The 26,257-nt window shown below is 42.2% G+C and overlaps 2 protein-coding genes across 4 annotated transcripts; both read left to right on the forward strand.

The window, feature by feature from the left end:
* The first annotated feature begins 68 nt into the window (after positions 1–68).
* Positions 69–15,299, forward strand: mamdc4 (MAM domain containing 4). 3 transcript variants are annotated; one of them, XM_079178555.1, is made up of 29 exons: positions 69–294; positions 1,954–2,046; positions 2,439–2,606; positions 3,102–3,227; positions 3,567–3,800; positions 3,938–4,063; positions 4,804–4,965; positions 5,062–5,165; positions 5,259–5,414; positions 6,237–6,327; positions 6,441–6,557; positions 6,992–7,084; positions 7,172–7,309; positions 7,416–7,555; positions 7,892–8,000; positions 8,094–8,198; positions 9,224–9,358; positions 9,904–10,031; positions 10,168–10,384; positions 10,486–10,623; positions 10,708–10,835; positions 11,135–11,225; positions 11,663–11,812; positions 12,034–12,159; positions 12,262–12,386; positions 12,587–12,686; positions 13,180–13,370; positions 14,053–14,118; positions 14,512–15,299. In XM_079178555.1, the coding sequence occupies exons 1-29, from the start codon at positions 90–92 to the stop codon at positions 14,542–14,544; spliced, it is 3,795 nt and encodes a 1,264-aa protein (XP_079034681.1). In that variant the 5' UTR covers positions 69–89; the 3' UTR covers positions 14,545–15,299. The 3 variants fall into 3 exon arrangements, with proteins under 3 accessions (XP_079034681.1, XP_079034682.1, XP_079034680.1); XM_079178554.1 differs by having other exon boundaries at positions 71–294; positions 3,935–4,063; XM_079178556.1 differs by lacking the exon at positions 14,053–14,118 and having other exon boundaries at positions 3,935–4,063.
* Positions 15,300–20,347: 5,048 nt separating this feature from the next.
* Positions 20,348–26,257, forward strand: LOC306710933 (glutamine synthetase-like). The gene is made up of 7 exons (XM_079179670.1): positions 20,348–20,453; positions 21,481–21,655; positions 22,588–22,749; positions 22,847–22,993; positions 23,798–23,925; positions 24,053–24,252; positions 25,744–26,257. Exons 2-7 carry the CDS (start codon positions 21,487–21,489, stop codon positions 26,051–26,053), a joined length of 1,116 nt encoding a protein of 371 aa, XP_079035796.1. The 5' UTR covers positions 20,348–20,453; positions 21,481–21,486; the 3' UTR covers positions 26,054–26,257.

A 26,257-nucleotide genomic window follows, 5' to 3' on the forward strand; every position in this document is an offset into this window, starting at 1 on the left:
CCGGTGTCTCTGTTGCCGACTGTGTCGACTTAAGTTATTGTGCAATGTACGGATGTATACACTGGAAATCATTTGGAGGAAATTGTTTTATGATGGTCTGTTGCAGTTGCACGCAGGGAGACTTTAAAGTCCGGATGTTATCTCTTAAAGAGGCGGAGAAGAGGTCACAATCGGCCAATAAAGACTCCCCAGCTTGCCCTCGGAGCTCCAGACCGATCAGGTGGGAGAGAGGAAAACAGAAGATGTTGCCCTGGAGGAGCTCAGCCCTCACTCTGCTGCTGACTCTGCAGTTTGGTAAGAACACACTCAGCCAGACTTCATTCAAACAGTGTGGGGTTTTTTAAGTAACTTTTTAAGTGTAGAAATGCTGCTTCTGCTGGTGGATAAACTTGGCTTGTGGCGTCTTCTAGCTCTGTAAAGTACTGGTAGTGTTTTGAAGGTTTGACAAAAGACGTGATGGGTCTTTCTGGAACTAACCACTGATCATACCGTCATGCTCAAGCTACAAAGGAGTTCATAAAAAGTATTGTTTCGTCTATTGGTGTTAATCACTTTCACCTGCTGTCATAAAACTCTTCTACACCGAGCTTTACCTTCCATTTAGAACACTGAGGTCAGGACCTCATGTGGTTATATATCAGTATTTAGCATTACACGTCAGTGTGACTACAAGTAAGCAAACGATAAATAAGTGATATAAATGAATAAGACGTCTGTGTTTAAACATTAACATGAAACTTATTTTTTTTTATGGACACTTTATGTTGTTGACGTGTTCTTGCAGCATTCATTTACATTCATTGATATTTCTTTATTTTTTTTCACATACAAAGGACAACTGTGTATTTAGTTTTGAAAGAAAAGAAAACATGTAAAAAAGAAAGGTAGGCATATAACCCAAACTATAATGTTAATTCTTTTAAAACGGTTGAGATTGTTGAGAAAAATACATTTTCTAATTTATTTAATTGGTGTCAACAGAACTCTATAAACGTGATCCTATAGTTCTGAGTTAACTGTGTGATAACGGAACATTTCTTCTCACATGAGTCAGTCAGTGCTGCGTGTATCTACCGGGTGTCACATCTCACATCCAGAGACCTTTGGATGAGCAGAAGGATGTTTTGCTGCCGCTAACCTGAGTGCTTCTCTCCGGCCTTTGAGCCTGTTGGCATTAGCTGTGCCATAAATCTTTGACATTAACGAGTCCTGATAAGAGAGTTTGAGTCACCTGTGAGATTTGATACAGTATTTAAGTGCAATTACTCATACTGTTCTGATACTGAAGGTATTACAATAATTGGAGAGGAATATATTGTGCTTTCTACTCCACTACTAAATGTATCTGACGGCTGGAGTGACGTTTCACACTTAGAGCTTAGATTCAAAACACCAGATAAGTTGAGTCTGGCGGTTCATTTTCCACCTTGAGATCGGCAGTTGACGAAACAATCTCCACTCAAGGACCCACTTACTAGCTTGTTCTGGAGCTTTCAACCTCACCGCTCGGTCTTCGTCAGCAGACAATGTTTGCGTTTTGTTTTTGCTGTTGATTTTAATGTGGACAAATCGGAGACGAGCCTTGAGCTAAAAGGCATCCAAATAGACAAAAACACGGACGAAAAAGTCCTAAAAGTTCTCGGAATAATGCAAAGTTTAAAAAAAAATCTGTATTTTCATGATAACCGAGCAAACTTCTTGTGCTGATGAAGACCCTGTGACGCGGTCGAAAGCTTCCGAACACGCGAGTAAGTGGACCTTGAGGGAAGATTATTTTTCCATCAAAGATATGCGCAAGAAAAAGTCACATCTGCAATATTTATAGACAGGTTACACTTTAACACATTCATCTATTTCTGAAAGGCACCAATATTCCGAATAACAACTTTTACATCATATATTTGCGTGTGTGATGTGGGGAACGCTGCCTGATGTTGTTATCTTACCTCACAGCGGCTGGCTCTTGGGCTGATGTATGCCAGGCTCCTGAAAGGAAATGTGACTTTGTGTGCGACTGTGCTGACTGCAGCGATGAGCAAGACTGTGGTGAGTCCCAATACTGTTCTTCAAATGTGAGATCAGATGTGAAGACCCTGCTCCAAACTGATTTCTCAGTTTATTGTAACTATACTCTCATCTTTGCTCACCGAGAGGGCATTGTATTTACAGGGGCCGACAACTGAAATGTGTCATGTGTCGAAATTGAAGTCTGGCAGTCAGAAAGAACTTTATTTAGAGTGATACCTAGGGAAGATGTCTGAACATAGTTTGCTAAAATCAAATAACCAGCATCCTTGTTAATATGCTTATTAGTGCTTGTATCATTAGCAGACACTTCACAGAATATGATCAGTTTTCACTTTATCCCTGTTTAGATCGGCATGTAGTATTTTAATACAGTCCACCGGTGAGCCATAGTTTCTTTTCCACCTGTCAAGGCTACAGCGGCAAAGGGTTCAAATGTGACTTTGAGGGAGCAGGGACGTGTGGATGGACCGACCAGTCCTCCAATGCATCAGAGTACGGCTGGGAGAGACGTCAGAGGGGAGCGGAGACGCTGCTGGACAGCGGGCCGTCCTCTGACTACTCCACCGGGACGGCTACAGGTGTGCTTTCATCCTCGTCCCTTTTTCTATTTTGTCTTTCTGTCCTCATGTTGTCCATGCAACAAGTATTTTGAGGTAATACTATGAGGTGCTTCTTTTTGTTCAACTTGGGAATACATTTAATTCAGTATCTTATTTGAACTGGTAGAATACACGAGTACAGTTGGCTGAAAGTCTTTGAGTTGGGGAGAGTAAAAAGTCAAGATCAACAGTATTGTTGTAATGATTGTGTTCCTCCTCTGATCAATGAATAGTACACAGAAATGGAGAACATATTTTCGTTACATCTTTACCCAGAACCCTAATGTCATTTTCACAGCCAGTAATTCCTCTGCAGCTGCGAGTTTAACGATGATCTCTCCTCAGCAGCTACATCTGTCATTAGACTCATCATTCAACGGGGGGGACGTGTGTTGAACACGGGTCCGGCTTGTCTTATTAGATCAGAAGTCTTGATTGTCAGATCCTGCACTTTTCATATTCCCTCTCGCACAGGTTGGTTCATGGGGGTGAGCGCAGTGACGGCAGGGTCTCTCAGCACTGCGGCTTTAATCTCCCCAGAGATGAACCAGTCCTCACCAACCTGTCGCCTTCGTCTCAGATACTTCCTGTGGGACTCAGGTAACGACTATTAATCACTCCGGATCATACATTTAAACTGCAAGCTTCTCTTGTATCTTAAAACACAATCTTATAGACAGAATTTCACATTATTTTCTACTATTTTTTTCGTGTATGTGTATGTATTTAATGAGTATTTGTTTTCTCATTAAAGTATGAGTAAAAAAGTATAAATGCTGTATCAATGGAAGTATTGCGCAGTTGAATTATTGCACATTTGAAACATTATTGCACGTAATTTATGTTTTGTTATTGTCTCATAATTGTATTGATTGTCCAACTGTAGCCTTTTTGAACTTATTAATAAACATAGTTATTGTTGTTATTGTTGTTTATTAGGTCACACGGGTCTGGGCTCCACGCCCTTGTGGGCGTCCATCCGTCACCAGGACTCTCGAGAGGCCGTCGTGTGGCGTCCCGAGGCCTCCAGCGTCCGTGGCTGGAGGGAGGCCACCGTCTTTCTGGGCCGCATTCCCACAGGCTTCCGAATCCATCTGCACTCGCAGCGCTCCGAGGGGCGAAGAGGAGACGTGGCGGTGGACCAGATGGAGTTTCTGGACTGCGCTCTGCCCCGTGAGTCCCTCAAAATACTCCACTCATGTACAGTCCCATCAGCAGTTAATTGTAATGAATTTGTAAAATTGATCAGTTAAAGTTGCTGAACCACGTTGAGCAATCATAATGATTGTTATCTCTCGCTACATCAGCAGTCCTTCTCCCTGGGGAAAAGTGTCTCCCAGAGATGAAGGCGTGTAGGCGGGGGGGCTGCGTGGAGCAGCGACAGCTCTGTGATGGCAGCGACGACTGCGGTGACGGGACTGATGAGGAGAACTGTGGTGAGAAATATTACAGCCCAGAATCCTCTGACACCACGGGAAAGTACGTATGTTTGGAATTTGTCCAAGGACGGATGACTGACTGTACAAACGGACAAAGTGCAAAAAACTCTGTGATAACAGTGCAGGAGAGATTAGAGGGGCAGTTCAACCAGCAATAAAAAAATTCTTACACTTACACATAAAACAATTCTTACACTCCCAATGAAAACGTTTTACTGGGATATTGTTTATGAGAAGACAGTTTTTCAAATGTCATTTTTCATGTTTTTTAGCACCACAAATACAACTCCCTTTACCTCCATTGTATTTGGTTGAAGGCAGAAGTCTTCAAAATCTGGGACATAAAAAAAAAAAGTATTTACATCGCTCAATATGACAAAGACGTGAGGAGAATGGGTTTTTGTGGAAAAAAACGGAGAAAAATTTGTAAGTCAAAGTCCACCTACTCGCGTTTTCCACACCACTTTGTCTTGCTGTGAAATGTATTCTGTGATGTTCCTGTAATGTACCTACTTTGCAAAGTTCCCAGACTTTTTCCCAAATTCCCGGCAGAATTTATTGAATTTCCCCAACGCTGTCTGTATGGAATACACTTTTCAAAACCCCACAACGTTGCTGATATTCAGTGAGAAGAGGCAACTTTTCCGTACAATCCACACCGTACATTCAACCCTGTGCATGTACACATTCAGTGAGCACCAGTCAATGTAAGCTGCGTGTGTTTATTGTGTCTTCAGATTCAGATGGATACCGGGTGTGTGACTTCGAGGAGGGCTCTTGTGATTGGGACCTGAGATCACCGTCCAAACTGAAATGGGTCAGGACCAATCAGGAGAACATCTCCGTCACGGATCCTCTGAAGGGACCAGGCAGGGATCACTCCGACAACAGTGCAACAGGTATCATAGTCTGACGATGTCAATATGGTCAGAAGTTGTTTTTAAACATAAGAAATAATTATATGTAAATAAAGGATATCACTATTATCATTGCAGGTCACTTCCTTTATGTCACTGTCCCTGATGGTGGTCTCACAAATGACTGGACTGTGTTCCAAAGTCCCCGCCTCGATCCCACCAACATTTCACATCCTTGCAAGGTGAGTCCCAAACCCATTCCCTGATGAATAACCTGAATTTTGGGGAAAAAAAGAAGATATTTCTGACCAGTTTTCTGTCTCTGCCCGCTGTAGATGGTGATGTACACTCACCAGTTTGGGCCGAGGTCCGGCGGTCTGACGGTGCTGGTGGCAGATAGTGAGATCTACCCGGTGTGGGAGAGGGGCGGCGCTCTGGGCGATGTCTGGGTGAAGGCAGAGGTGGAGATTGTCGCCGACTCCATTTTTCAAGTGAGCACTTCACCTGAGTTTGTAGCCATTATATTGATGCTAGCTGTAGCCTATAAACAGAGATGCTGAAGATACGGTAACAAACCTGTTTTTTATCACAGGTGTAAATGGAATTTTAATTGAAACGTATAAGAGAAAAGTGATCTTTTGCACACGTATTAGCATAGGAGACTTAGTAATGAGCCGTGCTGATAACAAATCCGCCCAATGTTCAAGAAAATAAAAGGTAAAAATAGAAAACACAACAAAGTGCAATACAAACAGTTGTTTATCGCATTGCCCTCCAACTCCTAATATTCATATGACTAGTGAATGGAAACGCACATTCATTTGCGTTACATTTTTTTCCCCCCATTTTCTGGAAAATCAAGTTTAAATATGAGTTATATTTGGATGGGACTCTGGCTATTATCAAAACTTGTAACAACAAACATCTTGAGCAAGGATCTGAAATTAGTTTTTTAAATTGTGACCAGGATGTGTAGTGAGCAGGACGTCCCTGGAACTATGTAACGGCAACACCGTTTCCAAATGACCGTAAACATATTTTAGGTAATTCTGCACTGCAATTATGTTGATATGTCTGTTAACTGCATGTTCATGGGAATTTGGTTCCAAACTAAATTTACTTTTAAGAGAATTTTTAATTCAGTCCTTGAATGACAAATCCTGATCAATATAGAAATGAGTGTCTTTAGTTTTCAGATACATTTTAAATAGCAATTGTTTTCACCAATTGAGTAAATAAAACTTCAGAGCTTTAGTGTTGAAGGAAATAATTATTGTCTGTCATACATATGCCTCCATTTTCTGTCATTATAGATCGTAATAATGGCAGCAGTCAGGGACTTTGCGTATGGAGGCATCGCTGTCGACAGCATCGTGTTGTCTCCTGAATGCCGCTTGTCTGCTGGTAATCCTTTTAACAGTCTTTACTTTTCAAGGAAAAAAAGATTCCACATCTGCAAAGAATGAAAGCAAACACTCTCCGTGGTGTGATACATCTCACATTCTCTTCTCGAACAGCCAATAATACCTGGGTTGGAAGTATCCCTACATCTCCTAAAGACCCGTGTGCTGAACCAGACAAGATGTGTGATTTCCATCGAGACTGTGCCGGAGCAGAGGATGAAGACACATGTGGTGAGTCTATTCCTTCCCTTTATTCTGCCTCACTTTTATCGACAGGACTACAAAAGTTTAAAAGAAATTTTGATCGTTATTAGAGCCAGTGGAAGCTGCTTTAGACCTCAGGAGCCGCCAGGGGCCCCCCCCCCCCCCCCAATTTAACAAATGACCAGATATGAAAACACTCACGTGCAATCATTTTGTTTATGTGTGAAGCGGACAGTGTGCAGATAGATGGGCTTCATGAGTCATTGGTTTCAATAATTGTACCGCAACGAACAGTTTTTGTGTCTTGGCAAAAACCTTAGCAGGTAGATTAACCGTCATTTATTCTTTTTTGTGTTAATATCCTTAAGCCTGGCTTTGATATCACTTTTATATCTGTCTCATGCACTGAGCTTTGAGTGATCTCATTTTGAGAGGCTTGTCTCCACGAATCCTTTCTGCAGGGGATTTCTCTTACACTGAGGGCAGCTCAGGTTGGACTGACGCCAGCATTGGGAGTCAAGGTTGGGTGCTACACGGAAATGTCACATCCGAAGGTACAACTCACAACACTCTGTTTACTAATATTTAGTGGATCAAAAATCACCAAATGATATAATGTTTGTTTCTTTCATATTCCTTAGAGATGTACCTGTACGTATCCGAGGCCCCAGGCCAGCAGCTGACCGAGGCCCAGACACGGACCCCCCTCCTGGGCCCCTCCGGCCCTGCCTGCACCCTGAGCTTTGATTTTGCACTAACGGGGACTCTAGATCACGTTGGTAACTAAATGAACTTATTATCCCACATGTCTTCTTTTCACTTCTTACCTCGGGACACACGACTCGGATCTTTTGACACGACTCTGTTTACGTGTCCCCGCTGCAGGTGAGCTGTCCGTCAGGGTGATCGACAGCTTGCTGGGCACGCGGCCTAAGCTGTGGGAGAGCAGTGGGACGACTGGAACAGGGGAGGGGGCGTGGCAACATGTCGACCTGCTTATTGGAGTCAGAAAAGATCGCTTCCAGGTCAGCTTCATTTTCTCAGGGATGATATAATTTGTCATTATTTCATTGAAGATGTTTGCATTGAAGATGAGATTTGACTCGCAGAAATGAATGTCTGGTCTCAGAAATGACTGGAGGTCAAGCTTTTAAGGAAAAGAAAAGACCGGTTGTCTGAAAACATTTAGAGCTGTAGACGTTTGATAAATATCCCCAAAGCCTTGACCTTCAATCTAAATCTAATCCATCTAAATACAACAGTTTCACCTTGTGGAACTGGTTCAAAACTTTACTGTTAAAGTTCAAATGTGTGAATTTTTCTCATCCGGACTTTTGTTCTCCTTGTTTTATCTTTGCCAGCTGGCCTTCGAAGCTCGTGCTGTGAAACTTCCTCCAAGCGCCAACATTAAAGTGAGAAACGTTCGCTTCGTCAGCTGTCATGCTGATTATTTCCCATCCTCTTTAACAGGTAACTCAAAACTGTCTACAGTATACACACATGACGTTGCGCAGTGCAGACTTTACGACGTTACCTAGAAATGTCTCAATGCGTTTTGTTCAGGGCTGTCGTGTAACTTTGAGGATGGACTGTGTGGATGGTACCAGGACAACAGTGACAACTTTGACTGGGCGGTGGTGGATGGGATGGACCACACCATCGGGATCGGTAAGGTCCTTTTAAAATCATAAACATACGGATATACGGTGTATTTTTTAGTAGGGAGTATATCAGACACTGCGCCTCCATCTTTCCTCGGCCTCACTGGTAGAAAACATCACATTTTAAATGTGTCATATGGAGTACATAGGAGAATATTGTGTAATCATGGTTTGGAGCAGTTATAATAACATTAATATTCTTCTTTCTCATTATCCTCATATACGCTAATAGTTTGATGTAAAGAGTATTCATATTCACAGTGTTCATAGTATCTTTTGTGAGAACATTTAACCCTCAAAACTACTAAAACCTCAAATCACTTCCATGTTCACGAGGGTGACATTCTTGAAACGGACATTTGGGATGTTATTCTAGTCCCAGCACAGCCTCGAGGCTAAAAGCTATTATTAATATTATTTTTATACCGGTTGTCACTCTGTATCAGGGTACAGAAAGTGACAACACTGTGAAAACAGCACTCAATTCTGTTGAAGAAACTCCAGTTCTTGTAGTTGTGTTCAACAGAAAATACCAAAGCCATTAACAATTGATCATTTGCTTTTAAATACAATAAAGTTTGTTGTAATAAAAACTAATCTAATACAGTATTCATTATTCATGTTACTTCACTAACTGTTGAATGCCATTTCATTTGGTGAAGGCCTCAAAACACAAACTTGTTGATCCAAACTTGCAACTTGACTCTTGCAAAACAGTGACTGTGTGTCACCTGTTAGCAACAACCTTTTGACCCAAAGGCAACACTGTTCTTTACTCGGTTTGAAAGTCTTCAGAAAGAGTTTTCCCTTTTTAAATGTGCGATCTAAATGAATAATAAATTGCTGTTTTTAATAGAGCTAAAGTGATCAGATCTTTGTCTTATTTGTGGTAAATGTGTTGAACTTAGTATGTAGCTCATTCATCGCATCACTCATAATCACTATAAGACAACACAGTATGACTGCAGTGTATAAAGTGCCGCTGCTTTGAAGCTCACTTCCTTTCCCGCCCGCCTCTCTGTTGACCTCCAGGCAGAAGTCTCGTCGTGGACATGTGGAGCCCTTCTCTGCACGGTGCGTTCGGACGCTTAGTTTCATTCCCACAGTTACCAATTCCTTCAGACCACTGCCTGTCCTTCTTCTACAAACTCTACGGGCCGAACACAGGTGAGGACAAGACTGACTGGAACGCAGTTCAGAGTGGAAGAATGTTAAAGAAGCATCTGTTTCTCTGAGCCTGGGGGGGGGGGACTTGCCACCTTTTGATGGATGTTCAATCATTGTTGAGGGTAAATGTAGTCCATTGAAGCAATGAATTCCTCAGAGAGGCTGAGGCTGCAGCTCCACGAGCCGTGCAAGAGGATAAGGCCGGTGGGGACCCTCCAGGCATCAGGAGCTCACATGCAGTGCATCATGGTACCTGTAGGCACTGCCGGCACGGGTCTGCGAGTAGGAGAACTGAGCTCTATCTGTCAATGTAGCACGCAGTGAGGAATTTATTGCTTCCATCAACCACATTTGCCATCAACATTGATTGCAGGGCCACATAAAAAGGTGGTGACTTTTCCCTTTTAATAATTTATTAACAGGAAGAAACAGGATCTAGTTTTAAAAGTCTGCCTCTTAGGATAGTTTTGGTGTTGTGTTAGAAAAAATCTGATAATTGAATCATATCTTAATCTTCTCACACTTACTGCCCCGTCTGATCCCAGGTGCTCTGAATGTGAAGCTGTTGGATAACGACGGTTATGAGGCCGTCCTCTGGACCCGCAGTGCAGCTCACGGCAACGTGTGGCACGAGGCGCACTGCCCGGTGCCGTACCAGCTCACTAACTTCCGGGTATGGAATGACTGCAGTCAGCCTGAAATGCAATGTCACAGATCTGTCACATAAAAAAAAGAAAAACAGTGACAATAAAAGGGGGAAAACTAATATTTTCCTTTCCAACTCACCCTCTCCGACCTTTTGCCTGCAGCTGATGTTTGAAGCAGTCCGCTCTGGTTTTGACGGGCGAGTGGCCATTGACGATGTGGCGTTCGTGGACCGTCCGTGCACCTTGCCGAGGATGTGTTCCTTTGAAGGCCAGCGGTGTGGATACAGCAGCTCTGGTAAAGTTCACTGGCTCCACCGCAGCGGACGCACCGCCACGGTGACCGGACCCGAGACCGACCACACTCTGGAGACTGAACTGGGTGAGAGAGAATCCGAGTATCCCGTTGAACTATTTTAATGTACACGCAGAAAACTGAGTGACAGTGAATTGTGATCTTCCCCTGCCTGTTTGGTGGCTCAGGTTTCTACATGTTGGTTAACACCGGGGTGGGCTTCCTTCCGTCGGGTGCCACGTCAGCCCTCACCTCCCTTGTTCGCCAAGGAACCGCCAAGACCGAGTGCGTCCATTTCTGGTATCACATGGGCGGAGTGAATCCTGGTGAGTCACATTCACACAATGCAACACACACACACACACAAACATGACAAGAAACCCCACAGCAGAACTCTGTGTACTTTGCAGGTTCTCTGACGTTGTATATGAAGCCGGTGAAGGGAGAAAGAGTGAAGATCTTCTCTAACAGTCTGAAACAGGGTGATGTCTGGCGCCTTGGCAACGGCAACATCTCCAGTGGCCTTGTGGACTGGCAGGTACATTGTGGAGACTGGAGAGGACCGCTGGAGCAATTATAGACTTTTAAATACTAAAAGTATTGCGTACAAACTATTGAAACTGTCTTAAGATCAGATATCATTGCTTTGCGTTCCTGTCCCATTTACAGTTTCTCTTCAATGTGAGGATGCACACTTTTTAAGGAAGATCAGCATGTTCAACTTTCCATTTCTCCAGCAGCGTCCCAAAATTGGGATCGTATAAAAGGTCCTCTACCTTTTTATAAGATGTCGTGTTTGATGTTTTAACGAAGATGATGCTTTGTTCTGCTCTGCAGCTGGAGTTTGAGGTGGTCGGAGCCGGAGGCAAAGACACTCACGTTGCAGTTGATGACATCTTCCTTTCAGCTCGCCCATGTGAAGACCAAGGTTTGTATCGGCGTCAGCAAAATCAAAAGAACTCTTGAGCCACAAAATGATCCTTTATTAATCACCCTGTTACACCTTTAATTCTTGAATAAAACTTTGTTTTTCTTGCACGTTGAATAAAGAATCCAAAAACGGAGAAAAATGTCTCGATCAGTTGAAGTAAATGGGGGCCGCATTCAACAACAGCAAAACTATATGGAAACATCTATTTACTCTGGCACAACTAGTGCAGCATGATGCCACTCTAATTTATCCAGTTGTATGCTCACTACTTCCCAAACACATCCATCTTCGCTAAAACCTCGCTATCTAAAACACTTCCAAATAAAAGAGTCTCACGCTTGTGCAGGCGCGCTGCTCGTCCTTGGGAGTCGTGTTGATGCATAATAGGCTTTTTAAAAGGAGCAATCCACCAATTTTTTTTTTTTATATCTCAGGTTCTAAGTGCAGTCTGGAGAGAGGGATGTGTAGCTGGAGCAACACTCAAAACATCAAAGTGGACAAACTGGACTGGGAGCTGACGAGTTGGGAGGCAGAGAGCCACTACCCCACCCCGAATGAGGACCACAGTCTGGGCACAGAGAAAGGTAAACCAGAGAGACAGAGACAGAGCTACTTTGACTGTGCACGTTGTGGCAAAACCTACATACGGTCATGCGTTTCAAGAGAGTCAGGAAGCAGTGAGAACAACACTTTGATCATTTTTAACACAAACGTTACGTGTGTCCATTTGTCTGTTTTTTTGTTTTTATCCGACGAGATGTACCGAAGTGTGAAATAGACTACCTTCCCCTTTCCTCTCCGCCAGGTCACTTCCTGTTCTTTCCAAGCAGCAACCGGACGGCAGCCTCTGAAAAAGCTCAGTTGCTGAGCCCTCACCTGCCCCCGACCAAGGGCACCTGCTTGAAATTCTGGGCCTACAAGCCACACTCGTGTAAGGATGGATGTCATCGTGAAAGCCTGTCGGCTGTAGTCTGGATGTGTGTGATGTACTTCCCATTTTGATATTTTGAACTTATATTTCTCACATATGCAGCGGACAGCCAGCTGAGGGTGTGGAGGTTATCTGAAGGTAGTCTCCATCAGCTGCTGGTGGTGAGTGAACTGGGAGCGCCGTGGAAACGCTTTGACGTCAACATCACGTCTACTAAAGAATACCAGGTCAGACTCTCACTTGCCAGAAAATAAATATGCTGTGTCGAATCTAGATACCAATATAGTGCTTTAACTCTATGTAGCGTACTGTATGTAAGCTTATCCGCAGCTCAACGGTGGATTAAAGTTTTGCACTTGACTAAATGTGAAGGACAGGACTGACGGGACCGCTCTCGCTGCTGTCGTCTTGTCTTTGTTGTCTACAGATTGTGCTTGAAGGAATCAAAGGCACATCCGGCGTTGTGGCTCTGGATGACATTGAGTACACCGTCGGAGTCGACTGCGCTAACAAAGTGACAGATGCAAGTAAGAAAAGCCAGTGGTTTTGAATGTTTTCCAGACCACTAACTGCTAACTTCATGCGTGCAAAGTTATCTGTTTAGACTGATTTTTCTCAGAAAAATACCTGGAATTCTTTCAAATAATAGTTGGGGTCATTTTGGGATATATGCTTATGCGTCTTCTTTCGTTCTTTATTTAATCCGCTCAAAGATTTGGAATGTAATGTTTCTTTTCACCTGCACCAAGACTGCAGATGGATATTAGCTCGAAGCTAAATCTGGTAGAAAGCATCTTTTCTCTATTTTGAGATTAATGTAGATGTAATTTCACAATTTCCCTTGGGATTAAGAGATTGGCTTTTAAAAATGTTCAGTACTAAAGGAATTTGTCTAATTGCCAGCAGTTTGTCAACTGACCTAAAATGCAAACACCAGCAGCCCTTTGACTGACTTCCTGTCGTCCTCAACACAATCGTCTCGTAGAACTGGAAGCTAAATGTTGTCCACCTTCCCCGTAGCCTCACCAAAGCGAGACAACGCCGGAGGGATCGCAGCGTCCGTCATCGTGGTTATGCTGCTGATCGGCACGTTGATCGCCCTGCTGATTTACTACCTGCGAACCAGACAGACGGTCCAGGCCGAGGACGGTCCGTCATCTTCCTCAGCTGGTGCTGGCTTCAGAAATGAATCGTATGGACCAGACCTCACAGTGAGTTAATCTGCCACCCAAACCTTTGACAAACATCCAGTCAAATTTGTTTCATCAGTATTAAAGGGTCATTTGTAGCATTCATAGCTCTTCTATCTTACATTGTCAAAAAACATTGTCATATGGTAAGTGAGGCAGTGTTGACTTTGGATGATTAGAAGTTAAGCTAGCATGCTAGGCTAGGCTAAAAGAACAACTAGCTGAATTAACAAGACAGCAACAAAGGCTGCCCCAGAACAGTAAGAGTATTTAGAAAATCTAATATGATGTAGACTAAGCACAGGAAGCAAAAAACAGAGCAGATAAGAAGGAGAAAGAGTAAGCATAGAAAGACTGTCAATACAGCTGTAACTTTCAGCTGTTGTTGGTGAGGTGTCAGTTTAAATGATATTATAACTACAACAAAGACATGGTCATATCGCTATTGTTCGTAAAGATCTGGCTAGCTAAATAAAAAGCATGCTAACAAGCGTACTCAACAGTCTGTTAATTTACTAAGTGACACTATTACACTCTAAAATAACCAACCAATCGTGGTTGATATACCAGCCACATATCTACCCACGATGCTCTGGACAAAGAAAATCATGTTTTTAACAACAATGAGGAGGTAAGCTAGCTAGCTAGCAGCATCTTTTTGCCTACCGTGTCTGGTTAATGATTAATAATGTGTTCATTGCAGCAGGATCATGTGATTATTCCACCAGCGCAGAACCATCCGATGGCAGCTGGGTTCAATAATGTCACTGTGAGTGTAGAGCGCTGTAAACCTTTTATGACTAATGTTTTATTGCATTTGTCGAGTGGAAAATATATCCATCTCTATTCACATGTACTCTGTGAATACAGTTAGCGGCGGTTTAAAGCTGCACCAATACAGCTTTGACCACTAGAGGGACAAAAGTATTCCAATATGAACTCACAGCCATGTATCTACATATACTTGTGTTCAAAATGTTTGGTCAAAGCTGTGATTTCACTTTAAAGTTTAAGATGAATATGATAACTAAAATACTCATATAGCTCCTTATTTCATCTGTCAAACACACAGTGTTGCACAGAAACAGTACTGTTTCTTAACAAGTTCAAAGTTGGTGCCTTCCTTGGCCTCCTTATGGACGGACCTCTTGTGTTCCTGCAGGTCTCTGCTGATGTCAGAGAGGTGGAGGTGTGAGGCAGGAGGAGCGCTGGTCCTGCCACCTAAAGGTGGCCTTGTGAAAATGAGGCGATATCACAGCAGAAGAACTGCTTGCGTCGCCTTTACGTGACACACACTAACACACACACACACACACACACACACTAACACAGAGACACAGCACAGCCCACATACTGAAACACTGATGAAGGCCTAATCGCTGAAGCTGCCTCAGATCTGATGAAGCCCTCGAGGATCACAGCTCTCTGCCTGTGGACGGACTGATGGAAGTCAGAAGGAGAACGTCTATGGTGTCGTGGACAGATATTAGTTTCACTGTCTTTGACTGGGCATAACCCACGATCGGCAGAAATGGTTGCATGGAGATTTAGGATCCATTTTGGATGTGTAAGAAAGCATGAACTGGGAGCATAGAGCTGGAAAAGACGTGAGTTTACCAGGCAAAGAGAGTCTGATGAAAGACACTATCAAGGTGCATTTTGGGAGAGGAGCTTGACTCGCATTAAGGGGTAAAAATATCTCTGCCTCAATCTGTCTCTCGCAAGCCTCCCAACATTATAGAAAGTTGTGGAATGCCCTTTTAAAGAGAAAGGAGAAAGAAAAGTGACAATAAACCTTTTAGAGGTTATAGAGAAAGTTGACATGTAACGCTGCAGTTTGGACAACATCTGTACGACGGATGTATTCTTACAACTGTCCTCCGCTTTGAAACGGGATGTAATTGACCTCTGAGGATAAATTGATTAAAGTTGAGCATTTAAACATTGTCAGTATGCCTTTGAGTGTAAATTGGTTTCTGGGGAATTAAATGTCTGCATCATGAGCTAAATGTTATGTCAGAATCTCGTCACTATTTGATAGTGATGGGTTCTTTAAAGTAATAATTTGAATGTGTCTGCTCACAATTATTGCAGAAATATATTATCAATGTCAATCAACAACAAATGTATGAGCATTTGGATAACTAACCTTTAACTGCTTAACCAATAATTTATACCAAACGTTTTCATGTCCGCTGAAATCTTTCATTATACTACTCTGCGTTTAGATACTGTATACATATACGATATTGATCTATCTTATATTTATACAGTATCTATTTTATTCATCAGTCGGTGAAATGCATCGTTAAATATGAATCGATAATGCACAGGATCAATGGTCGCATCCAGGGATACCGAGGATGAATGGTAACCTATATGGCAATCGCGCGTGCTCCTGCGTGGTATAGCTCCCTGCATTGCTCCGCTGCGGTCAAATGCCTCGTTCCTCTTTAGGAAGAGGGGATGACGACATCTTGTCCTTAGCAACGGTCGCGTCTCTACGGCAACATCCTCCGATGTCCCCATATCTGCTGTTGTCACCGTGACTCTCGTCTCAAAAACCGCCGCTTTCTCTCGGATGAACAGCTGATTTGGGGGGGATGGCGTGTTGACACGGGTGGAGTGCGAGCGCCCGCCGCAGCAGCCGTTCCTGTCTCGCTCCTTGAGTGCCTAAAGTTGGTGTGGACACGGGGCAACTTGGCCACGAGGACCCGCTCCTCATCCCCCTCCTCCTCCTCATGATCATTGATCATCCCTTATCAGCACAAGACCGCCAGCCCAGATACTGTTTGTTCTCATCTGGACCGTTTTTATTTGCACCGACCGGCTCTCATCCAGCGGCGCGTGCGGCTGAATGGATCCCTCCGTGCTCATCTTCCTGCTGTACGTGATGATCGCGCACGAGCTGGTCTGCGGCTGGATGCAGTACCGGAGACAGAGCGCCAAGCCCCGAAGACGAGCAGCTGGACCTCTGCTGCGCTCAAGGTGAGATGTAGGTGTGTGTGTGTGCGTGTACATGTGTGTGCGCGCACGCACGTGTGGCTGGGATTTAGATTTGGTTTTATTGAGAAGTAGAACATCTGGATGTAGTTTATATACCAATATGTTATAGGCCTATGCAATGTCTATGTGATAGGCACTGCTGAGGTCTTGATAGCTCTGTAAGGATTAGCTGAAAAAGTGATACTGATTTAATAATACATTAAATGATATTGATTGGCGTGGTTTCACCAGATACCAATCCAAACAATAACAATAGAGGTTGGTCACCCTTCCTTGCTGAAAAACACGTATGACCACCTGTCATCCCGTGACCAAAGTCACATGATGACACCTAAGCCAGTTCTAGTTGTTCCAGGAAGAAAAAAACCAGTAAGTGAACCTTGAGTTTAGAATATTGAATAATCCATCAAACAATTTCTGGTTGTGGGAATTTTCTGGGTGTGTTTCCAAATCCTGTAAATATTTCCTCAGCATTCTTTCAGCATTAAGATTTCCCGTAACTGGAACAAAGTGTCTTGAATGATAGGTATGTAGACAGCTTTCGAAAAGCGAACGTGGGAATTTTCTGGGTGTGTTTCCAAATCCTGTAAATATTTCCTCAGCATCCTTTCAGCATTAAGATTTCCCGTAACTGGAACAAAGTGTCTTGAATGATAGGTATGTAGACAGCTTTCGAAAAGCGAACCTGCTTATGTGTTCACTGAAATGCTTTTCATTTCATTCAATGAGATGGCCTCGGGGGAACCGTCAAAGAATGATGTGTTTCCTTCTTGACCGTCAATCATGAGACATTTGCTTTGATCTTTAATCACCTGTACCTCCGCCTCAGCGCCCAGGTGTGTCAGGGAGCCTGGAGTACAAGCAGCCAGTCTGTCAGGCCCGACAGAGGAGGGAGGGAGCTGAGGAAGAGTGGCCGCATCGTGAGGAAAGCCTGATCAAGGGAGGAGCCAGACAAGGACACTTGTTGAAGAGTAACCTGAATGGCAGCAAACCAAGCCAAGCTAACAGCAGCTGCGGAAGTTGCTCTCAGAGCGGCGGCGAGTTATGCAGATATGGCTCGGCTGTCTTTTCAAACACCCCAAGAGTGACTTTTGGAAGCCGAATCCAGCAGATCAATCAATCAAAATGTATTTGTATAGCACATTTTAAAATACAACAAAGGTTGCTCATAGTGCTGCACATACAGTAGACAAGCAGTGATACAATCAAATAACAGTAAGTGACATTAAAATCAAGACAAACTGACACAAATCACAAAAGTGTTATCTTACGATCAAAGGCGATAGGCCAGGGAAAAGAAATAGGTTTTTAAACGGCTTTTAAACATTGGTAAGGTGGATGACAACCGAAAGGGGAAGGTTGTTCCAGAGCTTAGGGGCAGCAACAGAGAAGGACCGGTCGGCCCGGGTTGTCAATTTTGTTTTCGGAACAACTAAAAGCTGTTGGCCGAGAGATCTTAGTGAGCGAGGTGGGGGCTGCAGCAGGTCAGACAGATACACTGGGGCGGTGCCATTTAAACACTTAAAAACAAATAACATTTTGAAATTAATTCTGTACTCTACTGGTAGCCAATGAAGGGATTTTAAGATCTGTGAAATGTGTTCAACCTTTTTTCATTGTGCATTCTCAAATTCTCTTTGTGAGCTCTCTGTTTTATAGTCCCAATAAAATCTGTCAATACCTGTGGATTACGTGCCTCGATTGTAAAGTTCTATGCTTTTGAGCAGCACGAACGCAATTCCATTCCCCTGCATTGTATTGTTACGGACGCAGAGGTCTCAGAGGAAGATATCTCCACACTTCTACACATAAAGTGCTGTGTCAGATACCTTTTATTCAGTAGAAATTAATTTTGTTTTTTATGATGAGCGCAAACTAACCAATTATACGAACTGTAATGTTGCACAGGAAGAAAAACAATGCCATGCAAAGAATGTTGTGCAACAAGTTTTGTTGTTTGCTGGAATTGTGGAGCTTTTGTGATGATGGTAAGGAAGGTTTGAAAGTTACATGACTCAGCCGAGTCATGTAACTGTTAACTATTGTTAGTCACGATCATTAAAGAGAGGTAACCAAGGGTGTTGTCTGTGATCCTGTTTATCTTATACTCATATGTTCGTAATGATGTCGTGCCTGTTGATTCCTATTGTTGATCTGCTTTTGTATTCAGCGTAATTGACTTGTACAACAACCACATACAGAAGAAACAAATCTTTGAGTTCATGCTCTGAATTGAAAGGTCTTTATGAGCTTGAACTTAAGCTGTTGGCCTTTTAGACGTCCATCTCTTCAAGAGCAATCAAAACTCAAACAGCGACAACTTTCAGTGGAGTACAAATACTTACAGAATCAACTGCTACTCAAATTCCAATTGAACCAGTCAGGCCAAACTTTAATGAGGTAATGTGTGAAACCTGTACCATAGGTATTGGCAAACAAGCGCACACTAAAATACATTTTCAGCTGGATTCAAGGATGACATGCCAGATCAACAACTGCAATGAAAACTACACACATCTTGGTTCCCCCACAGCACATCCAAAATTAGACCTACACATACATTAAAAGGATTACTTACTCCATGTACTTTTTTGACCATCAATTCAAAATCAAACAAAAAAAAAACAATATCACATTGATAAATATTACATGAAAAGGGGAATTCACAAAAAAGTGAGACAAGAAAATAGTTCCAAGATGTATCAAGAGTCTAAAGTCATGCTAAAAGCTCCGCGAGAGGTGCTTTGAGCTAAAGGCTAATGTCAGCGCGCTAGCCATCTGTATCACAAGGACAATGCTAACATGCTGATAGTAGTGTTTACCAAGGTTACCATCTTAGTTTAGCGTGTTAGCATATAACATTGAAATAGCGATTAGTAAAAAACATAGAATGAAATGCCAGAGGATGTCCAGAATCATTACAGTTTATCCTGAAGAGGATGTATGTTTGTGTGCCAACTTTCTTGGTGAAAAAAAAAGGAACACCAGTCCATCCAGTAGATTTAGGGATAATTCACTGGATACGTGACCTACTGGTGGCACTAGCAAAAAGTCAGAGGATCACCAAAGTCCTATTGCCAACAATAACAATAGTTTGTCACCCTTCCTTGCTGAAAAACACATCTAAAAGATCTAAACATATAAGAATAACTTACAAATGTAAAAGTCATGTAACAAACCAAATTACTCAAATATATCAGTCTTAAAAGTTGTATTACTGGTAGCTGAACCAACATATTATCTATCGTTTGAGCATTGAGGTTCATTCTTGATCTGAACAAAAAGCTGTGATAAAAAGTTCAATACTCAAGGATCACTTACTAGTTTTTCGTCCAGTGCTTTCGACTATATTTCATGGAACCTTGGCATTTCACGCAATCCGTGTCTTTGGCCAGCGCTCAAACACACCATCACAATTGTGTCTAGATATTAACCCACAAACTTGCTGCCCACCACCACACAGTCCCATGTGACCGGTCCTGTTTCTGTAGGTGTTGTTGAATTTCCGCCCTCTGATCTCAGGACAGCTAACCTGACGGAAACTGAACATATGAGCAGCTTCTGGCCTCTAATTGTGTTCACTGAGCTGCAAGACTCTCAGCTCAGCAAACAGCAGTCAGACACGATCAGCAGATGTCCTCTCTGGAGCAGGTGGGTGTTCATTATTTCTCGTGGCAGTTTGTGTCCACCTCAGCTGTAGCTGTGCAATGATTTGTCTGATTTGTTTGTTTGTTGTACTATATAGAGGGCAGAATGGGTTAATTAATATGTTATGCACGTGCTGACAATACACAGTATGGATTCATTTTATCGCTTGGGTAGTTTTTTTTTCCTCCTCGGAAGAGAGGATGTATGGTTTCTGTTTTGCTTTGTCAAATGCATCAAGGATCTGATCATGTTGCATGTAATGGAAATATAAATCAGACACACGCAAACACACACCTAGTGTAGTGTCATATTATGTTAAGGGCACGTAAGCCCGCGTCATCAGCCTGGTATTTGCAGTGTAGTTAAATACCGTAAGCAGGTTTAGGCACGGCACACGCCGAGTTGTCTTGAAGTTCTCCCTTGACTACAACTTCAGCCACCTGTTGCACAGTAAGTCTAAATATTTGTCTGTGTGTGTTGTATTTAATTTGCTTTGTTGAACATCGTTGTCTAATCTGATGAATACAACTCATTATTTTAAGTTCATTCATCAAATATCCAGTTTTTGGCTTTTCTCTGTGAAACAACTCAAGCTTCCTGATTCTGTGGAAGAGTTTTAAGACTTGTTTTAAGCGTAGAGTGTAAATGTAATGTAATATATGTAATGTTTAGAAGTATACAGTTAAATATGGTAATGTTTTTGAGTTAACAAAAATAAAAAGAACACAAGTATCTGAATTGTTTTTCCAAATATGTGGAACCTTAAAAAAGCATAATGTTAAAATATGCTTTGATTTGATTCTTTATCCGCAACTAGATCAGTTATTAAATATGTTGTTCACACATTTTGTAAGATAAAATGAAATCACTCATGATTGATAAGGTGTAAATGGGAACTCCACAGTTGTGTGTTGATTTGTTCTTTTAAGTAAATAGTACAGTAGTATTGTAATATGTTTGAACTACTTTCCTTTTACTGACACCGAGTCAAATTTAATTCCCACATGTTCTGTGCAACGAAGTAAAAGTAAAGATGGAGAGAGCCAGGGACCAAATGTAAAAATGTTGCGAACATTTCGTTTTTTTCTACTTACAGTAATTGTGCTTGATAAAGAAATCAGGAGGCAGATTTGGTCTCCGTTAATAACAACATTCACTGCTGCGCTCCGTGTTCAATCGGTTGTGAATCAGCTGTCACTAAGATGTTTTTGTGTTTCGCTTTTTGTGAGTGGAATTGTTTCAAGCCCTCCAAGTCCCAAGCAAACATAAACCAGCTTAGTTGCTCCAGGGTGACAACATAATAGTGAACCAAATAGTCAAGGAGGGATGGAAGGAAGGAAGGAAGGAAAGCTCATATTAGCTTGTTAAATTACAGCAAATGTTGGCTTGGCGACGTTAAAGAAGTGACTAATCCAGAGTATGAATGAATAGATAAACACCAGAGCTGACATGTCACATAATGGCTCTATGTTTAAAGGCGAGCATGGCTTCAGTTTCGGATAGCTCCCACCTCAACAAGGCCGTGCGGCAGCAGTACATGAGCCTGCCGCAGGGAGAGAAGTGCCAGGTCACCTACATCTGGATCGACGGCACCGGTGAGGCTCTCCGCAACAAGACCCAAACCCTGGACAAGGAGCCAAACAGCATAGACGGTAAATGCCCTATTTTTGTGGTTTATTACTTTGGTGTGGTTGGCCTATAACTGCATATGTAACTTAACTATATGGAGTAATTGTTCACCCTTTGATTCTAAACTTCTGAGACTTTTCACATTGAAGATAAAGGAATTTAGTCTCGGTTACATCATGGCAGAAATAGTCAGTGAACAGGTTTGACAGCTACGTTCTATTTAGAAGCAGTGGCGGGCCGTGCCTCAGCCTTCACTGCTGTCCTGCAGCTGAAATACCACCTTATAACCTCATGATGGCGCCACAGCTATGGTTATTATTCGTTTCTAGGGCTGTAACAATATACATATTCGTAATAAACTGTTCATACGAGGCTTACAAACCGAACAATACGTTTGAATAATACCAGTGCATTTGGAAAATGCAGAAGCTTAAATTGTAGAAAATATAATGTTTTATAATGTAGCTGTGTGTTAATGCTGACATAGCTTTAGGCCAGCTAGCAGGCTCTGGCACGTCAAAGAATATGCCCAACATGTCGAACTAAAGATCTGATTAGTTGCAGACTATGACAATCAAGAATATTGTCCCCATTCACTTAAACTGCACATGGAGGCACTTGTGAGTCTGCAGGCCTCGGGCCTCTCTTCTTACCTATAGACACAGAGGTGAAATCTGATTGGATAAAAGCTCTACTTAAAACAAGCTGCACTGGAAGCAGAGCAACTGAGGAAGACAGTAGCTGTGCAATGAGAAAATAAGATAATGGGAAAAATATTTTTCGAAATTACAATACATGTAGTGTATTTATTAAGAAAAATTATTAAATTATAAAATAGCTATAACTTTGTGATTCTGTTTAGGCCAGCAGAGAAGGCTTTGCAGGCCCTGACGGCCCACCACTGTTTAGAAGAGATGTTTTGATTCAGATGTTTCGGGTTCATTTGTCTTGGCAGATATTCCCGAGTGGAACTTTGATGGCTCGAGCACGTACCAGGCCGAAGGCTCCAACAGCGACATGTACCTCATCCCAGTCAGAATGTTCAGGGATCCGTTCTCCCTCGACCCCAACAAACTGGTCCTCTGTGAGGTCCTCAAATACAACCGCTTACCTGCAGGTACATTTATCACATTTCCGTTCATGTTTTATCGTCGGAATCCTGTTCAGTAAGTTAAAATTGTACTTACTGCTCACTCCTGTTCTGATCTGTCTAGAAACAAACCATCGAGCGAGCTGCAGGGAAGTGATGGAGAAGGTCAAAGAGCACTGCATATGGTTTGGCATGGAGCAGGAGTACACGCTGTTGGGGATAGACGGACATCCTTACGGTTGGCCCTTGAATGGATTCCCCCAACCCCAAGGTGAATCAGCCATCATTTTCTCTTCCTTGGTTCCCTTCATTCATCGGAAAAAATTAGGCAGACTTTATAAAGAATTTGCAAGTTGATAGTTGATAGACACACCAAACACTGGCTCTAGAGAGAGTTTTTAATGTTTTTACGTTAACCGAAGGCCACTGTAGTTTTCTGACATTGTTATGAAACTTAAGGAGCAACGGAAGTCCCGTAGGTTATGCACTGTGTCTTGGAAAGGGAGGAGTGAGTGGAGGGGTATTCAGTTGGTTTCAATCTGCAAGCACTCCGCTAGATGCCACCAAATCCCACACACCTATAATGGAGCAGTAGCCTAATAAGTCAGGTCTGCAGTTAAATATTTAAAATATAATAAATACATTTTGATGCGGATGCTCTTCTGCCCTATGATCCTGTTCAGACACCATCATACACACGTTCATTGTCCTCACAAATAGATTATTACTCATCAGGTCTGGTGAAGTAAAGAGCAAGAACAAGTCAATTATGCTGGACCACCCCAAGTTATTTTTGTTATGATTTTTTACAAACTTGCAACACAAAGGTTTCATTTCTAATGTCTTGATTATGATTAATAAGGCATTAGTATTTTTTTTAGTATTAACCAATAATAAAGCTATTAATTACAACTCATAAACCCTTAATAAAGCATGTCTTATTATAAAGTGCTACAAAAATAACACCTTCAAAAATTAGGAATGTTAATTAATGACATATATAATGTCTTTTTTTTACTACAGGTCTGTATTTATTTAGTCTTAACAAGCTTCCTCTCATGTCTCCCACTTTAAGGACCCTTCTACTGTGGGGTGGGGGCCGACTGCGCTTATGGACGGGACATTGTGGAGTGCCACTACAAGGCCTGCCTCTATGCAGGGATTACAATCTTTGGCACTAATGCTGAAGTTATGCCATCTCAGGTAAGTGTCACCGTTATTCTGAAGATGAGCAGTTGCTTTGTATGCCTACAACTCCAGTTATTGTTCTCTGTTTATTATTGTTGGACACAAGTTCTTTATTCTTTGCCTCTACTTCTCCTAACTTCAGTGGGAGTTCCAGGTGGGAACCTGCGAGGGCATTGAGATGGGCGACCAACTGTGGGTCGCGCGTTTCCTGCTGCATCGCGTGTGTGAAGACTTTGGTGTTATTGCATCACTGGACCCCAAACCTATGAAGGGCAACTGGAACGGTGCTGGTTGCCACACAAACGTCAGCACCAAGCAGATGAGAGAAGCAGGAGGACTGCAGTGAGTAATGTTCTTTGATAATTGTAATGCGAGTAACTCATGCATCATTTAACTTAGTAAAATGGTAACACCCTGAATAAATTAGAACGGAATTACTGTATCCCAACCGTTGACATATTAACAACAATCCTCCTCAAAAGTTGTCTTATAACTTTAATCCTGCTCATATTTGAGTATTTTGTCTTCCAAAAGTAAAGAAATAGAAAGCCCACTGTACATTTATAGTGAAAACATTTTTACTTTTGCAGATGGAGGTTTTAAAGGATTTCGATAAATAATTCGAGCACTGTTTTTCAGACCAAAGTTGATCGAGAAAGATCAATGTTTGGGTAAATAGTATCACTCATAGTTGCAAAAACATGGCTTTAATTGTGTTTGTATGATCACAAATTAATTAATTAACTGATTATTTTTGTTAATTGGAATGGTTCAATAACACACCTTTTTTGATTTTGTCTTAATCATTCCATAAAATCCTCTTAAAAGTAATTGTAATGTACATGCACTTTACCTTTTGTGTCCTTATTTTGACCATCATCGGTTCTTGCAATTTCAAAAACATAAGACACTCGCCAACAACATTTTTCTCCAGATTAACATTTGACACACACACTTTTGATATTTCTCTGCCGTTTCACGCGATGGCTTTATTCTTTATATAATTACTGTCTTTAACATTCTTTCAAGACAAAGCTTAGGACAATATCGCATCTTTTACATACTCAAAAAGTCAAACGACTAATGAATTAGAATATAGGCTATGAGTCAAAGTGTTTTCTGTGACTTAAGTAAATTGAGTTTCCATAAAGTCAAAGCGGCTTAACATTTTTACATCAACAATCGATCATATGTATGTTTAAGGTTTCGCTCCTCATGTCAAACCCAAAGAGAACTATCACCAGACTCTACAGTTCCCCTCAGCTGCACGGAGCAACTTTCAGCTCAACGTTTTCGGTTTAATGGAATCCAATTTTACTGTTTTGGTTCAATCTCCTCGCTTTCATGGGCATCGTTTCTGGTCTCGATAGGCAGCTATTTTTGACAAAAAAGCTTAACAAATCTACTGTATACTCCAACACCAATGGGCACACAAACAAAATAAGCAACCTGTGGGTGAACATAGTGGAGCATTTAGCAGCTAAAGAGCATAACAATTCCTTCAGGCGGTGGTGGAGACCGAACACAGAGCTCAAAGAGAATGACTATTTGACTTACATTCTTCAGGTGCTGACCAAAAACATGAATATCAATGTTGCTTTGATTCTTCTCCCTCTAAGAGAGAAACAAACCAGCACTAAGCAGATTGTGTGGGGTTTTATTGACAGGAACAAAATGATGACAAGACACAGCTACAATTTAGTTTTGCCACGATTGTGAAAATCAGTCGTATCATTCTGCATTTTCATTCCCTTATTGATGCATAAACCTCCCGTCTATGAAGTTCCGACAACCTTCCATATCTCAACTGTCCCTTTTTTCCTCTGATGACAGATACATCGAGCAGGCCATCGAGAAGCTAAGCAAAAAACACGCCGAGCACATCCAAGTGTATGACCCGCATGGAGGGAAGGACAACATGAGGCGTCTCACAGGTGCCTTTGAGACCTCCAACATCAACGACTTCTCTGCCGGAGTGGCCAACCGGGGCGCCAGCATCCGCATCCCCCGCCAGGTGGGCCAGGAGCAGAAAGGCTACTTCGAGGACCGTCGGCCTGCAGCAAACTGCGACCCGTACGCCGTGACAAAGGCCATCGCAAGCACATGCCTGCTTGATTCAGAAGACACAGAAGAGAGCAAGTAGAAGAAAGGTGATCCAGAGATGTAGGATTACACATCTGCCTCTCAGTTCATCCGGGCGTTTTGTATTCATTTTTGTTTCTGTGTCATTTATCTAAGTTTAGATATATTTCCATGTGCACAGACAGTACCGTCCATTTTCCTGTGTCCGTCTTGTTTGTCTTGTTTGTTTGCAAAATATCAGGTTAGAAAATAAAGTGTGACTTTA

This window comes from Pholis gunnellus, assembly GCF_910591455.1.
Source record: "Pholis gunnellus genome assembly, chromosome: 18".
In the NCBI taxonomy this organism is placed as follows: domain Eukaryota; kingdom Metazoa; phylum Chordata; class Actinopteri; order Perciformes; family Pholidae; genus Pholis; species Pholis gunnellus.

Coding starts and splice junctions, on each gene's coding strand:
- mamdc4 (XM_079178554.1), top strand. CDS start 90: ATGATGGTCTGTTGCAGTTGCACGCAGGGAGACTTTAAAGTCCGGATG. Junction 3,228..3,566: donor ATACTTCCTGTGGGACTCAG/GTAACGACTATT, acceptor GTTGTTTATTAG/GTCACACGGGTCTGGGCTCC. Junction 10,385..10,485: donor CACTCTGGAGACTGAACTGG/GTGAGAGAGAAT, acceptor TTGGTGGCTCAG/GTTTCTACATGTTGGTTAAC.
- LOC306710933 (XM_079179670.1), top strand. CDS start 21,487: ATGGCTTCAGTTTCGGATAGCTCCCACCTCAACAAGGCCGTGCGGCAG. Junction 21,656..22,587: donor GGAGCCAAACAGCATAGACG/GTAAATGCCCTA, acceptor TTGTCTTGGCAG/ATATTCCCGAGTGGAACTTT. Junction 22,994..23,797: donor TGGATTCCCCCAACCCCAAG/GTGAATCAGCCA, acceptor TCCCACTTTAAG/GACCCTTCTACTGTGGGGTG.